Source organism: Haematobia irritans, chromosome 2 (assembly GCF_050003625.1).
Source record: "Haematobia irritans isolate KBUSLIRL chromosome 2, ASM5000362v1, whole genome shotgun sequence".
NCBI classification, from domain to species: domain Eukaryota; kingdom Metazoa; phylum Arthropoda; class Insecta; order Diptera; family Muscidae; genus Haematobia; species Haematobia irritans.
The window spans coordinates 87127435-87145815 of record NC_134398.1 but is presented as its reverse complement, the minus strand read 5'-3'; the positions used below and the strand labels follow the sequence as shown (position 1 = coordinate 87145815).

At 38.8% G+C, this 18381-nt stretch overlaps 1 protein-coding gene and 1 long non-coding RNA gene across 2 annotated transcripts in view; one reads left to right on the top strand and one right to left on the bottom strand.

Moving 5' to 3' along the window:
- The window catches only part of LOC142225701 (cell adhesion molecule Dscam2-like), a 288289-nt gene that overhangs the window by 22628 nt on the left and 247280 nt on the right, over nt 1-18381 (bottom strand). The window contains 5 exon segments of the mRNA XM_075295544.1: nt 14151-14225; nt 14296-14835; nt 14901-15159; nt 15462-15640; nt 15711-15989. Coding sequence (XP_075151659.1) covers nt 14151-14225; nt 14296-14835; nt 14901-15159; nt 15462-15640; nt 15711-15989 — 1332 coding nt within the window.
- LOC142223149 (uncharacterized) lies at nt 10387-11106 on the top strand. Its single transcript, XR_012718604.1, has 2 exons — nt 10387-10509; nt 10574-11106. It is a non-coding gene; the product is annotated as an uncharacterized LOC142223149 (long non-coding RNA).

Below are 18381 nucleotides of genomic sequence, written 5' to 3'. Positions count from 1 at the left end.
CAAGTTGGATAATTTAATTTATGATTTTCGTAATAAGCTGAAAATCAAATACAACGGCCGTAAGTTCGGCCAGGCCGAATCTTATGTACCCTCCACCATGGATTGCGTAGAAACGTCTACGAAAGACTGTCATCCACAATCAAATTACTTGGGTTGTGGTAATAATTACCGATGGTAAGGTATCTTAAAACTTCTTAACATCGTCTTCTAAATTGTAAGTTAGTCCATACGTGGTATATATTAAAAAAACGGTATATATAGGTAAATCGACAAATAATCACCAATCGATATTTTGCACGGTACTTAGAGAGCCAGAATTGAAATATGGGGATCGCTTATATGGGGGCTATACACAATTATGGACTTGATGTGTATGTGTCATTGGGGATCGATTTATCTGAGGGCTATATATAACTATAGACCGATATGAACCTAGTTAGGCATGTTTGTAAACGGCCACATACTAGCACAATGTACCAAATTTCAACTGACTCGGGTGAAATTTGCTCCTCCAAAACCAAATCTCGGGATCGGTTTATATGGGAGCTATATATGTTTATGGACTGATATGGAGGTCATATATTAAAACCACGTACCAAATTTCAACCGAATCGGATGAAGTTTGCTCTTCCAAGAGGCTCCGGAGGTCAAATCTGGGGAAATCTCTCGGTTTATATGGGGGCTACATATAATTATGGAGCGATATGGACCAATTCCTGCTTGGTTCTTAAAGATCATTTCACCACGACCCAGAATATATAAACTTTATTGGGTCTTAGAGCAATATTTCGATGTGTTACAAACGGAATGACAAAGTTAATATATATAAAGTATAAAAATAATTGAAATCACAATTTTTGTATTTGATTTAAATATTCACTTTTTTCTGTGAATCCACAAATCCTAAATTCATTCATACCGATTCTGAGAAAAAAATGTTGGAGTATATTGAAAAACAACATTGTTTCGGTTTTTGTTTTACACAAAAGTTGTGTAGTTTGGATTAGACTTTTGTTGTTGTTGTTGTAACAGTTTTTAATGTAGTTTCATCCATTTTGTTCTATGCTTGTGTAGTTCAGCTGGTAGCCAGATCAAAGAACTATGCGACAAGGATGGGGTGTGTCCAAAGTGATCTGGTAGTGAGACGGGTAGGCTTAGCTGGGCAAGAAAAAAGTGACGAGTGTCATGTGGCCCTTGTTTACAGATGGCACACACGTCAGCTACGCTGCTATCAATCACTGATAAGTATGAATTGTGGCGGCTGCACTTGCCTGATCTTAGTTGGGCCAAAACTACCCTTGTCTGCCGTGAGAGGTCTATCTCCTCCGGTGCTATGGGCGGCGGTCGGACTCCGATAACTGGATTAACCTTGTAGCTTCTCACCGCTTCAGCTACAGTATCCTCATGACCTGTCTGGTATGCTGCCTGATCTAGAGGCTGTCTTTTGTAACGCTGGATCTCGGGCTCTAGAAGGTGAATATCAACTCTTACATTCCTGGGTGGAGGTTGTTTATCCACAAGATGGTGATTCGGATGACAACTTCGATGGCAACCCAAGAGGTACTACTTTGACAACATGTAGTTGTGTTGACGCACTGGGATGATCTTTGTCTCCGCATAAAGGTGATCCAGGGGTGTACTGCGGAGACATCCTGTTGCGGTTCTAAGGGCAGCGTTCTGACAGGTCTGTATGTTATTCCACTTCGTATCGCTCGTTTGAGGTGTCCACACTGGCGCTGCATAGTTTACCACTGACCGGCCAATTGACTTATCCCTTTTCGACCGTGTACGCACACTTGTGCGGGTAAGTTTAAGTCTCTATAATTTCTTTAATATATGACGTACTGCGATAAGAGCGGCAAAAAAATAATGGTGTATGCTCTCTCTGTGTCTAAGAATGTGAAGAACCGTTGTAAATATTTGCTTTTCATATTAATTTTGTAGTTTCAGCAGTGTACTTTGCGAATTTGTAAAAATGAGTGCAAGATGTAAGTTTGCAAACATATTAAAATTATTTAAATTGTGGAATATTTCATCAAACAAGTGTTTTCAATAAGAAAACATTTTAAATATTGTATGCAAACAGTAACTTCGTGATTATTTTGTGTTTTTTGATATTTTTACGTCCGGACTTTTACCGGAATTTACCGGACTGCAACAATTGTACGTATCCTGAAAAAAACAGGATACAGGATCAAACTGAACAAACTTAATAATTTAAAATGTTCTATGTACACATAAATAACAGAATTGAAAAATTTAGGAAAATCTATCACGTGGATCGGCTATAGGTCGGAAAGGGTTATATGTAGTTAACAAGATTTCTTTGTCCGCACCCCAAGTGCTGCCTGCAAGCGACTTGAGGACCTCGTTTCTACCGCGGAGCTTATCACAAATTGCAGTGCCATGGGCGGACGACTTATAAAGGCTGTCGAATGTGACCCCGAGAATCTTGGGGTAATTTGTTGTCGGAATTGTTTCGCCATCGACTCTGACATTCAACTGCCTGCGTACATCCGCCGTCCATGTAGTGAATAGTGCGGTTGAGGATTTGGTGGGAGATGAAATAAGATCAGCGAGGTAGACATTTAATCGATCGTAGTCATCAACAATGGGCCCGGATGCCATGATTGTGCAATCGTCCGCATAAGACACAATCTCGACGCCGTCAGGAGGGGGTGGAATCGAGGACAGCTAGATGTTAAACAGTGCCGGAGATATCATCCCCGCCCTGGGGAACTCCCTGTTTAACTCTACGGGGTTTTGACTTCTTGTCTCTGAATTCCACGTACGTCTGGCGTCCACACATATAATTCGATGTCTTCGAATAATGTGGCATGGTTGACCGTATCGACAGCTTTCGAAAGGTCAAGCGCCACGAGGACCGTCCTATGACACGGCTTGGGCTGATTAAGTCCCCTATTCATATGTGTCGAAATGCCATGTAAGGCTGTCGTCGTACTGTGTACCTTACGGAATCCATGTTGATGGTGGGCAGCTGGAAAATTCTCCACAAGGCTGGGGGAGGAGTAGTGCCTCAAGTGTCTTGGCTACTGGCGAGAGAAGGGATATCGATCTGTACGATTCACCTTTACTCGAATCTTTGCCTGGCTTCAGTAGTGGAATCACTCTTCCCATCTTCCAGACATCGGGTACAATGAGTGATTCCAAGGACAAATTGAGGTGTCTGGTCAGGTACTCAACTCCCAGTATTCCCGGATGCTTCAGCATTAGCATTGAAATTCCGTCGGGGCCCAGCGCCTTGGATGGTTTCGCGCTGTTGATGACATTGATAACTTCGGCTGGGGTAAATTGTGGTGTGTCGTCGGCTCTGAGACCACGTATGCGACGAGTGGCTCTCCTTTTCGCTCTATCACTCTCGGGATGCTCGACAAACAGTCGGTTGAAGTATTTGGCGCATCTCTTCGGATCAGTCACAGTCACGTCGCCAAAGGTGACTGAAATCCCATCATCTCTTGTAGCGGGGTACGAGAGGGCTCTTACTGTTAACCACAATTTACCAGTTCCTGTGCCTAAGTTACATTGCTTCAGGTGCTCTAACAAAGTGTTCCTCTTGTGCTCGTCGACTATCTTACTAATCTCTAGATTTAGTTCTCTGATTCTAGGATCAGCAGGGTTAGCACGACGGCGTTCATCACGCTTGTCCGCGAGTCCCGCTGCTTCGGCTGGGAAGTTGGGCCTCACTTGGGCAATTCAACCAGCGGGTATGAAGCGAGCGGCTGTTGCGTTGATGATGTCCCGGAACGCCCTCTGGGAAATATGAACATGAGAGGGGGACGGGAGCTCACTGTAGTGGTGATCGGTGTATTCTCTGAAGCCTTCCCAGTTGGCTTTCTTTTGATTGATATACGTCCGGCGTTCAGAGGTTATGAAATCGGAGGGTCGGTTAATGGTGAGAATTATGGGGAGGTGGTCCGATCCCAATGAAATGACGAGTTGCCAGGAAACGTAATTTATACGACCTGGCGACGCTAAAGATAAATCTGGCGAACTGCTGAAGTCACCCATAATTCTCGTGGGGGCCTCTTCGTTCACCGTGCAAAATGTGGAGTAATATATTTAAAAAAATCAAATTAAATTTCTTTTTCAAGTTCAATTAGTATAAAATTCAGGAAAAATATTCAGTTAGGCTTTCGCTTTTCCAAATCCGAATTGCCGGGCCTCACGCTTGACACCTGCCATCAGATTTTGTGCAGCCACCTTGTCCACCTTCTTCGCCGCAGAAAGCCAGTTTGCATTGAACTGCTGCTCGTCCTTAGCAGTTTTTTTGGTCTTCTTTAGGTTCCGCTTGACAATAGCCCAGTATTTCTCAATTGGGCGGAGCTCTGGCGTGTTGGGAGGGTTCTTGTCCTTGGGAACCACCTGCACGTTGTTGGCGGCGTACCACTCCATGGCCTTTTTACCGTAATGGCAAGATGCCAAATCCGGCCAAAACAGTACGGAACAACCGTGTTTCTGCAGGAAAGGCAGCAGACGTTTATTCAAACACTCTTTCACGTAAATTTCTTGGTTGACAGTCCCGGAAGATATGAAAATGCTGCTTTTCAAGCCACAGGTACAGATGGCTTGCAAAACCAGATATTTCTATGCGAACTTTGACAGTTTTATGTGCTTGAAAATATCTGCTACCTTTCCCCTTCCTTTTGCCGTATAAAACTCCTGTCCCGGAAGCTGCTTGTAGTCGGTTTTGACGTAGGTTTCGTCGTCCATTACCACGCAGTCAAACTTCGTCAGCATCGTCGTGTACAGCCTCCGGGATAGCGCTTTGGCCGTCGTATTTTGTTTATCATCGCGATTTGGAGTCACTACCTTCTTATAAGTCGATAGTCCGGCTCGTTTTTTGGCTCGATGCACGGTTGTAGACGATAAACCCAGCTTATTTGCGGCATCTCGGAGAGAGAGTTTAGGGTTTCGCTTGAAACTACCGGCAACTCTCTTTGTCGTCTCAGCGGCTTCCGGTTTTCGATTTCCCCCGATCCAGACTTCCTGGCTGTCGACAAACGTTCCCCAAACACTTTAATCACATATGTAACGGTTGATTTGGCAACTTTTAGCGATTTTGCCAGCTTTGCGTGCGAGTAGCTCGGATTTTCGCGATGCGCGAGCAAAATTTTGATACGCTGCTCTTCTTGCTTGGACGGCATTTTGACAACTGAAGAGTGAATTCCAAAATCAAAATAGGAGCAACATTCTACACACACACACCTTCAAAATGAGGGGTGTTCAGGTTTTTTAAATGCAAAATTGAAAGAAATACGTCAAGTTTATATTGACCAAATTTTGACCGTATAACCCATTATACACATTGTATAGCTCTATCTCGGCAGCCCCAGACTTGACTGCTAGCCCCATACATTCCATATACGGGTCACTAGTGTCTGGCACAAGCGAGATAGGTCTATACTGCACGGGACGGTATATTATGAAAGCCAGGCACCATCACCACTTCTTGTGGGATCCTTTCGAAGCACATTGTATCCATCACAATGGCGTAGGCTGCAGGTGGAATTCAGCTTAGTCTCCTGCATCGCCGCGACCCGTATCCTTTTCCGATACATAAAGTCCACGATTTCACTAATCTTACCTCGGAGCCCGTTGCAATTAAATTGCAAAAACGATGCACTATCCGGAACTGGAACAACAACAAGATGCTGCAGCGGAGAATATTGTTGTACGGGAGATGTCGCGGGGGTTGCATAGTCAGACGACCCACTGCTGCTATCGCTGGCACAGCATCCTGCCACGTAGTAAGTATGACTATACTCCCGCAGCGATGTTAAGCCGGAGCAGTTCCGGTAATGCACCCACTCCAAGCATCGGTTACACCTGACCGAAACCGAACGGTGGTGGGTCAGGTTTCGGCAGACTGAACAATACCATGGTCCGGGGTTCTCCTCTATCCCGGCTCGGACCAACAGCAAACGGAGAAGGCTCCCCGGGATGCACCTTCTCCAACACAAAAAGACGGACGAAACAACACGTACACTGATGTGGCAGCCGCTGGCCTATGGATGGGGTCCATCGGGTCAATCCGGTACACAGAACCCGCCGCCGTGGGATTAGACTTTTTTTTACATTACACATTGGTCTATTAATAGATCCGTTAGGCTGTATGCGTAACTTGTATTCTTATGATTATAGCGGTAGTTGTGTGTTTATGGGTACAAGAGTTACATTGGAATCGGTTCTCCATCCGGCCAAAGACAAAGTTCGGCCGGGCCGAATCTTAAATACCCACCACCATGAATCAAATATTAGGGTTTCTTTTGAAATTTCAGAGGGGTTTGATGACAGATCAAGCAGAGCAGTGCAATCAGTACACTTCCCGAAGATAAATTTAAACATTTTACCTATGAAGACTATATCAGATTCTGGATTTATAAGAACCATTTTTGTTTGAGTTTTAGAGGAATCATTAACATTTCTTGTAAGTGTGCAAGAAAATTATAAAAAAAGGCCTTGATTTGAAAGTCTGTATATTTTCACCCGAAAAGTAAAATCTGGAAATTTTACATTGAGTTTCAAACAATTTTCATGAACAGTGCGCCTTCTACACCCTCAAGAAGTGAAATAGGTCTATATGGAGGCATTACCAAATGGACCGATAACAACTTAATCCGATACACGTTTTTGTGAGCCTAAAATACCAAAATATTTACAATTTCAGGCAAATCGGATAAAAACGACGGTTTATAGAAACCCAGGGAGTTAAATCGTGAGATTGTTCTGATGGGGGCTATACTAAAATATGGACCGATACTCACTGTTTTCGGCACACCTCTTTATGGCCCGAAAATACCTCTAGATTTTCAATTTCAGGCAAATTGGATAAAAACTTCGGATTCTAGAAGCCCAAGAAGTAAAATCGGTCTATATGGGGGCTATACCAAAACATGGATCGATACACACCATTTTCGGCACACCTCTTTCTGGTTCTAAAATACCTCTAGATTTCCAATTTCAGGCAAATTGGATAAAAACTACGGTTTCTATAAGCCCAAGACCCCTAATCGAGAGGTCGGTTTATATGGGGACCATACCAAAACATGGACCGATGCTCACCATTTTTGACACACCTTTTTATCGTTTTAAACTACATCTAGATTTCCAATTTCAGGTAAATTGAATTAAAACTGCGGATTCTAGAAGCCCAAGAAGTAAAATCGGGAGATCGGTCTAAATGGGGGCTATACGAAAACATGGGCTGATACTCACAATTTATGGCACACCTCTTTATGGTCTGAAAATACCTGTAGATTTCCAATTTCAGGCTAATTGGATAAAAACTACGGTTTCTATAAGCTCAAGAATAAAATCGGGAGACCGGTCTATATGGGGGCTATACCAAAAGAAGGACCGATAATCACCATTTTTGGCACACCTTTTTATGGTCTTAAAATACTTCTAGATTTCAAGTTTCAGGCAAATTGGATAAAAACTACGATTTCTATAAGCCCAAGACCCCAAGTTGGGAGGTCGGTTTATATGGGGACTATATCAAAACCTGGACCGATATAGCCCATCTTCGAACTTGACCTGCCTGCAGACAAAAGACGATTTTGTGCAAAATTTTAGCACGATTGCTTCATTATTGAAGACTGTGGCGTGATTACAACAGACAGACAGACGGACATGGTTATATCGTCTTAGAATTTCTCCCTGATCAAGAATATATATATATATATATATATATATATATATATATATATATATATATATATATATATATATATATATATATATATATATATATATATATATATATATATATATATATATATATATATATATATATATATATATATATATATATATATACTTTATATAGTCGGAAATCGATATTTCGATGAGTTACAAACGGAATGACAAACTTATTATACCCCCGTCACCATTCTATGGTGGTGGGTATAAAATTATTTAAGCAATTTAAAATTTTCATTTACCAAGCACTCTTCATTATATATTCTTCGTAAATTCTTCATTAAAACAAAGAAACATTCATTTAATTTCGTAAAGTTTACGAAAAACTTTTTTTTTGAGTATACCAAATGTCTACGAAATATTCTACATTAATAACACTAGTTTACACTCAAAATGTACATTCGATGAAAATCAACTTTTCTTATGTATTTTGAAAAAGAGCGAAAATTTTAAAATAACGGGATATCTCAAAAACTGTTCCTTAAAATTTTTTTGTTTAATTTTTTCGAATTCAGCAGCTCAAAATACATAGTTGATTTTATCAAGTGTACATGTTTTTTTTGTAAACTAGTGTAATTAAAGAATTCGTACTTTTAACGAAACTTTCTTCACATCTAACGAGTTTTGAATAACTTTTTACGAATTTATGAATGTTATACGAAACATTCTGCTTTAAAATCTCTTCATAAAAATTAAAAAACATTTTTGATGAAATTACGAAGAAGATCCATTGAAGTTCTAAAATTTCCGTTTGTGACGTAAAATTGTTTCTCATAATGTGATTTTAAGTGCATACCTTTTTTAATTGTTTTATGCATATGAATGCTACTTCTCATTTGGGTGATAGGATTTTGTGAATAAGAATGAAGCAAATAAACAGAAAATTGTTCAAAAATTTAAGTAAAGCAATGATGACATTTTTCAATCTTGTTACTACAACCAATGACATTTTTACAATACAGTTTTTCCTACCAAACAGTATGAACTTTTCATAGAAAGTACGAACATTTGCCATAAAACTTACGAAAATTTTTCATAAAAAGTACGAAAGTTTTACATGCAACTATGAAGAACAAATTTCGTTGAAAGATCGTAACAATTCTTTCTTTTAATGAAAAGTCTCTTTGATTGTAAAACAATGGCAAATATCGTACTTTTAACGATATTTGTCGCTCATTTTACGAACAGAATTCCTTCGCTGTAGTATTAGGCCGGTACTAAATTCTTACACTATGGGATAATTGAATATACTTAGGAACTAAATCTCAATAAACAGTTATGGCCATGAGCGATTTTATTATACAAGTTGAATTAAAAATGTCACATATAAAAATCAGAACAAATTTTCTTCAGATAAAAACTAAAACTAACATATGAAGACAAGAACACATTACTTTCCTCTCTTCGACGCCAAACAATCATTTAAGATGGTACCCTATCCTTTTAAATTTAAACCCACAAAGTCTTCAGTAATTGCTATATTTTCAATGCTGAAAACATTTTTGTTTTAACATCATAACATTTTCAACGACGACCATACTATTGAAGATTGCGCTAAGCAATTACCCCGTGCTATATGTATGTGCCCAATCATATTATTTTGCTATGTGTATATCAACTATAGGCTTGCTTCGGTTTTAGTCCACAATACAACATTTTTATGAGCTATCCAGAACATGGCTGGAATGGTGTTCTATCCAGAACATCGTCGGTTTTGCCAGATTGCATTTTGATAAAGTGACATTTCTACGATTCATAATCAGAGATGGTCTGTCGCAAACTGTAAAGTATTTGACATACATTTACGACGTATTTTACCATACGTCAAAAACGTCGTAAACCTTCTGAAATTACCTAGTATATAAGAATTTGTGCAGTATACTTGTTTTAGAACCGTGTATTTCGTACTTTCTTTTTTAATTTTTGTAACATATTTCCGAATGGCTTTTCATTATAAAAAATTCCCTTAAATTAAAAATGCTAACCTTCGTAAAATATTTAGTTTTTTTGCAACATAAGTATTTTTGTACAGTATACGTTTTTTAGAATCATTTATGTTTTACTTTATACGAGAATGTCTTTACTTATAAACAAATAGTAAATATAAGTGTACTACTGCCAGCTGGATTTCACATAGCCGTATTAAAAGAGGAGTTTTTAATTAATTTACAGCCTATTTCGGATATCCGAAAGAAAGCAAATGCGAACGAACGGCAGTCACTCACTTTCGTCTAGATTTGGGTTTCTCTAACTTCCTTTCGTTCGTTCGCATGGCTTCCCAATAAACACAGGATGAGCGTTTTTCAAATGCAACAACTTTTCAGTTTGAGGGTAAATATAATTTTCAACATAAATTCAACTTGACTTGAAATGGCTCATCTTCAATACATCTTCAAATTGTTTGCGAATTACTTCCAATTTGCCAAAATGTTGACGAAATCTTTGAAAAGGTGTTGAAGATAATAAGAGAAAACTTTGACAAAACACTACCCTAAAATGCAACGAAAAAACCATGTGGTTTTCAATACTTATTTGTGCAACGAAGTTCGTGGTCAATTGCAAGATATTAAAGAAATGGAAAATTTTAGACAAATGACCAAATAGTTTATAAAAATAGGTAAGTGAAAATAAAAAATTAAATAAAACTTTAAGGAAGTCACTAATTGTATATCTCTTTGCAGAAAACTAAAATTATGGATTCTACGTTCTTGAAAACATTAAAAAGCTGACCGATGAAAAAATGGTGGACAATTAACTGGAACTGCTTCAAATAGTTTATAATAATTGGTACGTCAATATGAAAAATTAAATTAACACTTAGAGAAGTCACTAAATTTAAATCTCTTTGCAGAAAACTAAAATCTTTGGATGCTACTTTCTTGCAAACATTAAGAAGCTGACCAATGAAAAATGAGTGGCTTATCGACAAGAAAAAGTTTCCAGAAACATTACAAGTGCAACTAATTAAAATTGTTAAAAACAACAAATTGTTGAAATCAACAACTTCTGGATGAAAATGTGCATCACATCGTCAGTTTATTTCATATACTATTATCAGTTTAAAATGGATATTTTGTGAATTCCTTCTGCTGGAAATCAATTCTAACACGCGGTCCAGTACGTTCCTAATTTCAAATTGCCCGCATGTTAATAAAAGTAAGGAACCAAAAGGAAGGAAATCGAATTATCAATGCAAAATTGTTTACTAATAATGTTTAAGGTATTTAAAGTTTTGTTGTTTGTTTTTTTTTTCTTATTTATTGATATGTTTAATAAGATTATTATTTATCAATTGGTATTGTAGTGTAGTGTATTATGTAGTGTAGTGTATTATTATATATTTTATTTTGATGAAAATGAATAAATTATACAAAATTCATAGAATTTTGGCTTTGACTTTCAATTTGAAGTGGGGATATCATTCATACAAATTTAGGTTGAAAAGTATTTGCAACGAACGTTAATTTTGAATTTGACTCGTATCGAACATTTTTTAACAAATTATTGAGTAGCGATGAATTTCAATTTGAGGATAACACTTGAGATATTATTGCTAATGTGTTGAATTTCACTGTTGAGGGTAATGTCTGTTTTTTGTTGAGAACGCGATTTTCTCAACAATTTCTCAACTTGAATATTACCCTAATCCTTTGAAAAAATGTTTGAAAAATTGTTGAAATTTAGCATTTTTCAAACGTTTGTGTTTATTGGGCTACGTTACTGTCAAATGCTAATATTACCAGATCTCAATTATTTCAATTACTTGAAAAAGGCCCATACATTTTAAAATTTATTTTCCATGAAAATTCAATCTGGCATCGCCGTTTGTTTTGCAAATTTTTCTCATTGTTGATATTTGGTTCAGCTCAATATTTTTTTTTTAAGAAATTAGCCCTCGTAGAGAGATATGTATTTGTATTTCTATATATCTGCAATAATTAGGTTTCGGTTTTCCTTTTAATGAGTGTTTCATTCCAAATGTATGTGTTTGTTCGTTTTAGAATTTCCTTTAATCGGGCTATATGGCGGTTATAAAGAGAAATAGATCGATATAAACCACTTTTATCATATATTTGCACCAAAAAGCGTTAATCAATTTAACAATTATTAAGTTTTTCTCTATTTATGAATGTTCGACAAAATGCGAACAAATGGAGTTAGAGAAACCCAATTTTAGTGGTAACGTTACGTTTTCGTTCGCAGTGGTAACGTTACATTTTCGTCTCACTTGTCGTTTAGATAGAGCTTAGAGAAACCGAAATCAGCTGATTTTCGTTTTGTATGCGAACGAACAGCAGAATTCGGATATCAGAAATAGGCTGTTAAATCAACGCGGTTGGCATGTCCACAAGTTGTACCTAAATCCTATTGTTACTACAGCAATTTTCACTGTTTCAGAAAACGCGTTGCATTCAAACGTGTATGCCTGCAAATTGTGCAAATTGCTTTTGAGTAAAAATTTCAAAATATTATTATAAAAAAATTCTAAAATACTTCAATATGACGTTTCCATAACTTAGGATATTAAAAATAGTCGTTGAAATCAAACCTAAGGATCCTGTAGGTGTTTTTGACATTTACTACGTTTTTCTTACGTTTTATACAGGTATATGGCGTTTTTGACGTTCACAACTTTTTGACAGTAGAAATCTCAATAAATTGCTATTCGGACCATCTCTGTTCATAATAGCAATTTAGTGTGTAAATATAACCATAGCGATAGGCGGTAGGCGAACACTTATTTACGTGTATTTCTTATGGGAAGCCCAAAATCCGCGACGGAATACCGTGACGGCTAGCGGCGTGTCGCTAAATTAAAACTTATTCTAACTCCTTGGCGAAAACTGGTATAGTGTTGCCGTCGCTTATCAATTTTTTTAACTCACCACTAGGAATTGCTGTTGCCTGGACACGTGTAGATAATTTTTTCTTGAAATAACTCAACAAATAACAAGCCATTGTATGTTTTTATTCAACTTCATTGTTTAATATTGTCAAAGCATGCTGTATTGACAACAAAAACGCTAGGAAACGTGAAAAAGAGAATTATTCGCCGTCAAGCTTATTGTATTTGCCGTTGCGGCAAAAATGTTTCGCCTACCGCCTATCGCTATGGTTATATTTACACACTTATTGTGATTAATTTGTCGAACAACATGAAATTAAAAGTGGTAAATTGTCATAAATAAACATAGTAGTAAATATTTATTACTATTTGAGCATTTCATACATTACAAAAATAAAAGATCACTTGTCACTTGTTTTCTGTGATTGTTTTAAAAACAGCTGATGCCAGTGTTGCACGTTTTTTTGACATGTCCTGGATAAACGAGTGCTCTGTTTTCTTTTACTTCGTCACAGCTCGGGTATACAGTACTGAACGAAAATAAGCCTACTCTTATGGTCAGAAGGTTTGAGGGGAAACAACGATTCGATTCCCTGGATGCAAAAGGTCTTAATTTCCGTTCTGAAATCAACAACATACTTACTGTACGCACACTTTTCTCATCCATTGTATGTGTGTGGGCAAAGTGGGATAGTCAACGATCAAATTTTTCTTGCCTATTGGGAGAGTTCTTCTGATATCCAACACTGTCACTACTACCACTGCCACTGCCCGAATACTTGAGAATGACCAAAGCACTGGGGCTATTGCGTGTGTTGCCGAGGTGCGTTGCCTGCTGTGGCTGGGTAGTGGCAGAGGCGGCCGTACTGTCATGCTTGGAGGATGATGATGCAAAACGATAAGAGGGTGAAGGTGACGGAGGACGTGGGGGCTGTTGATGCTGTGCAATTATGGTTGTCTCTGAAGTGGGACGTTGTATCAAATGCACATACTGATGTGGAGGTTTGGGTTGAGGGCGTATCTTCAACTTTGCAGCGATATCGGGTGAAACATTTGTATTGGCGGAACATGCAGGCTGGGTTATTGGGACAGGGATGGGAGAGGGGTTTGCCGCATGGACATTGCCCAAAATCTTTGTGGGTTTGATGATTTGAAAAAGGGATCTTGGCGATTTGAAGGAGGGTCGTTTGGGATTTTTGGCAAGAAGGTCAGCGCTATTCGATTCTGCAGGCCCATTAGAAGTGTGTGAGCTCTCGTTCGTAGAATCTTTCTTGCGTTTCGGTAAAATGTTTTCTATATGTGGTGTAAATATGCAAATGTTTAGAGAAGGCTTTTGGGTTAGTCAATGTTAGTGGGTGATAATGGCTGGTTATGGTGGTAAGTCCCAGAGCATCTCACTGCTACACATGTTCTGGGCGAATGGGATGCTCTGGGGCGTATATGAGATTAGTGTGTAATTTTTGTTTGTTTAGTATCCTACGGGGTAGTGGGGGTGGCAATACAACATCGGAATGTTGACAATGAATGCGTGATGGGGTGAATGCGTCTGATGTTTGAATATATCAAATAGGTACTAACTTACTATGAAGTTGAGGCCTGCTGAATACCGACAGGCGTTCTTTATTGCTGCTACCACTACGAGGACTATGTCCGTGGACTTTGAAAATGAATGAAATCGGAATCAGATAAAATTCATTTCGAGAAGTTATGTGCAATGTACTACTCACTGTTGTAGGCGGAATTATCCATTTGACTGGAAGCATCCGTCCGTGTGCTGCGATTATCGTCACGCATGCGTTCGCCACTCAGGTCACTGTCACTATTCAGACTATCGTATTCCTCCGACTCGGACTTGATGGTCTTGGAACGCCGCTTGTGACGCTTCTCGGTATTGGTGTGACTGCAATCGCCACCTCCCATCGAGATGTTTCCACTGCCGGACACAGATCTTTTCACTTTTATTCCCGTGCTGGAGAGCGTGTTGTCATCACCGCTTCGTGGATCATACATGGCTGGTTGCATACCCTTTCGGTTGAGCGGAATATTGGCCGACTGGTTTTCGTGTTCTGGTAAATGGAATGTAGCATAAGGATATATATCTTCAGAGTATTCAGGTATGCGCTCAAGTGCAACAACCGAATCTCCCGGTGATTGCTGACACGATTTGCGCATCGTACCATAATATTGCTCACGGTGTTGTAGATCCTTTCCCTCGTTGCTCGGAGGCCTCAGTGTGTCCACATTGCGTGAAAATATGTGTCGTGGGTCTGTAAATTGCACAATCCAAGACCAATTAGCCCTACTCGCCACCACGACTCCAGCCAATACTTACAGTTCTTGAAACATATACATGCCCCGATCAGAGCCAATACCGTGCCAAAAATGGACGTGATAATCACCGCTATAAGATGGGCATCTCTGAACAAAGAGTTCACTTGGGGCAAATCGCTCTGATCCATGTCGCGGCTCATACCACTAAACCTCAATGTTTCAAATGTGTACTCCTTAACAGTCGAACCAGCATTATTGTGGGCCGTTACACGCAAATTATATATGGTACCAGCTTCCAAGTCACCAATCGTATAACGAGTCTAAGAATATTGGGAAAAAAGACGCAAAGGTTAATTTCTATCCCACGGACATCTCAATGTCAATAACAGCTGAAGGAAACACATTCGAGGAACCAATGGCCTCTGTGAGATCACTGCATGCTCAATCATGGTCCTTGTGAATGTGTGTCCCTCATCCAAGTTACAACCATGTCTACATATGAAAGCCAAAAATGGTTAATGAAGCCGCTGGATATGTGATACGAACGAATGGTTAATTTACAGTCATGATTTCAACTACTCGACTCTACAGGATTTGGATCGTGGAAATTACAGTGACTTACGTGCGTCTCAATGCGACTAGATACAATGATCCAGTCGCTGGATATACCATAACGTTTAAACTCAATGCTGAAGTATTGTATGGGACATCCACCATCCTGCCAAGAGGACAATTCCACCAGAGCAGATGTTATATTTGCTCTTATCAGGCTGTGTTTATTCGGAGCAATGGGCTTATTTCCTGCAAAAAACCAAAAACGAAACTTATTTCTGAAGGCAGATAGAAAAAAGAATTTTCACTGTTATGGTACCTTTGGTTTTCCCCACTTCAATGGAACTGGTGCTACTCGTGCCGATTTTATTGTAGGTTACCAATGTAAATTGATAGCGTGTGCCGCATTGCAGTGTTTCCAGCAGATGTGAGTTGACACGCCGGTCTAATTGTATTTCCTCCCAGTCACCAAACTCTTTGCGGTATGTCAATGTAAAGCCTCTCAATGGAGCACCACCAATGTCTTCGACCTTCCACTGCAGTGATACGGAGTTAGTTGTAGTACCAGTTACAGTGATAACCGGGGCGGATGGGGGTACTGCAAGAATAATAATAATACGATTTAAAAATGGAATAGTCAGAACTTAGAAATTTCATAACAACAATAGTTGGATTTGAATTCAGTTAAAGGGTGATACGGTCAAAATTTGGTCAAGGGAAAACGCGTGTAAATCGGTGAAATCGTTTATTTAAAAAATCAAATTGTAACAAGGATGCTTTATGAGATGTTCTAATTTACATATTTACTACATTTTATATAATTTATAATTTTGCACTGGATGAATACTTTTGTTTATCATTGTACCCATTATTAAATTATTCGTATGTTTCTCATTACTCTTTTACTCATCACTCTTTCACTCACTTATTATTTAATTGATCATTTATACTTGCAATGTACATTCTCTTACAACAACAATATTTACATGTTTATTTTCTCTTTTATTTTGTTACAATAACAATCACATGTTTCAGTTCATTTTTGTTTGTTCATTTACCGTTTTATTATTTTGAGTTGTAATCTTAGTCGCCTATAAATACAAGAGTTGTACTATGAATTTGTCATTCTTTTTGCGGCTGTTAAGCAATAAAGATCTGAAACTTTAAATACACCGCGTATTATTTTGGGGAGCATAAAATAAAAACAAAATTGCTCGGCAGTAGACCAAACTAGACGATTACGTCTGTTGTGGGCTCTGTCTCATAAAAGTAGGCGAATTTGACGATTTACGTCTGTTCAGCCTCACTTAAAGTAACATTAACTGCTGCGAATTACTTCCTCATGCTCAACGGGAGACTGCGGTGCCTGCTCTTTTCTCTCCCTATTACAAAATTAAATTTCTTTTTCAAGTTCAATTAGTATAAAATTCAGGAAAAATATTCAGTTAGGCTTTCGCTTTTCAAAATCCGAATTGCCGGGCCTCACGCTTGACACCTGCCATCAGATTTTGTACAGCCACCTTGTCCACCTTCTTCGCCGCAGAAAGCCAGCTGCTCGTCCTTAGCAGTTTTTTTGGTCTTCTTTAGGTTCCGCTTGACAATAGCCCAGTATTTCTCAATTGGGATGAGCTCTGGCGTGTTGGGAGGGTTCTTGTCCTTGGGAACCACCTGCACGTTGTTGGCGGCGTACCACTCCATGGCCTTTTTACTGTAATGGCAAGATGCCAAATCCGGCCAAAACAGTACGGAACAACCGTGTTTCTTCAGGAAAGGCAGCAGACGTTTATTCAAACACTCTTTCACTTAAATTTCTTGGTTGACAGTCCCGGAAGCTATGAAAATGCTGCTTTTCAAGCCACAGGTACAGATGGCTTGCCAAACCAGATATTTCTTTGCGAACTTTGACAGTTTTATGTGCTTGAAAATATCTGCTACCTTTCCCCTTCCTTTTGCCGTATAAAACTCCTGTCCCGGAAGCTGCTTGTAGTCGGCTTTGATGTAGGTTTCGTCGTCCATTACCACGCAGTCAAACTTCGTCAGCATCGTCGGGGATCGCGCTTTGGCCGTCGTATTTTGTTTATCATCGCGATTTGGAGTCACTACCTTCTTATAAGTCGATAGTCCGGCTCGTTTTTTGGCTCGATGCACGGTTGTAGACGATACACCCAGCTTATTTGCGGCATCTCGGAGAGAGAGGTTAGGGTTTCGCTTGAAACTACCGGCAACTCTCTTTGTCGTCTCAGCGGCTTCCGGTTTTCGATTTCCCCCCGATCCAGACTTCCTGGCTGTCGCCAAACGTTCCCCAAACACTTTAATTACATTTGTAACGGTTGATTTTAGCGATTTTGCCAGCTTTGCGTGCGAGTAGCTCGGATTTTCGCGATGCGCGAGCAAAATTTTGATATGCTGCTCTTCTTGCTTGGACGGCATTTTGACAACTGAAGAGTGAATTCCAAAATCAAAATAGGAGCAACATTCTACACACACACACACACCTTCAAAATGAGGGGTGTTCAGGTTTTTTAAATGCAAAATTGGAAGAAATACGTCAAGTTTATATTGACCAAATTTTAACCGTATCACCCTTTACAGAAAAAGATAACAACAATATTTTGTCAATTAAAATTTAATTGCATTTGAAAAAATATTCAGTTAAAAGTTTATTCGAATTCACTATTTTTTAATCAAAACAAAATTCAATCATAAAAATTACTAAAATCACATCAATTTTCTATTGGATCCATTAATTTTGAGATTGAAACCAAAGAATAGTTTTCGCGAAAACTATGTATGTGTTTTGTCTTTGTGAAAAGAGTTTTCTAGCCGAGAAAAATGTTTGCTGCACACAGAGAAGAGATTGGTTGGAGTGCGGTTGTTCTTATGAACATTCTATATTTAGAAATAAATATTAGTTGTCTATACGAATTTTCTTTATTTACATATAATTATTCATATCTGTAACCATTTGGTGAGATTTTCAACAAATTTTC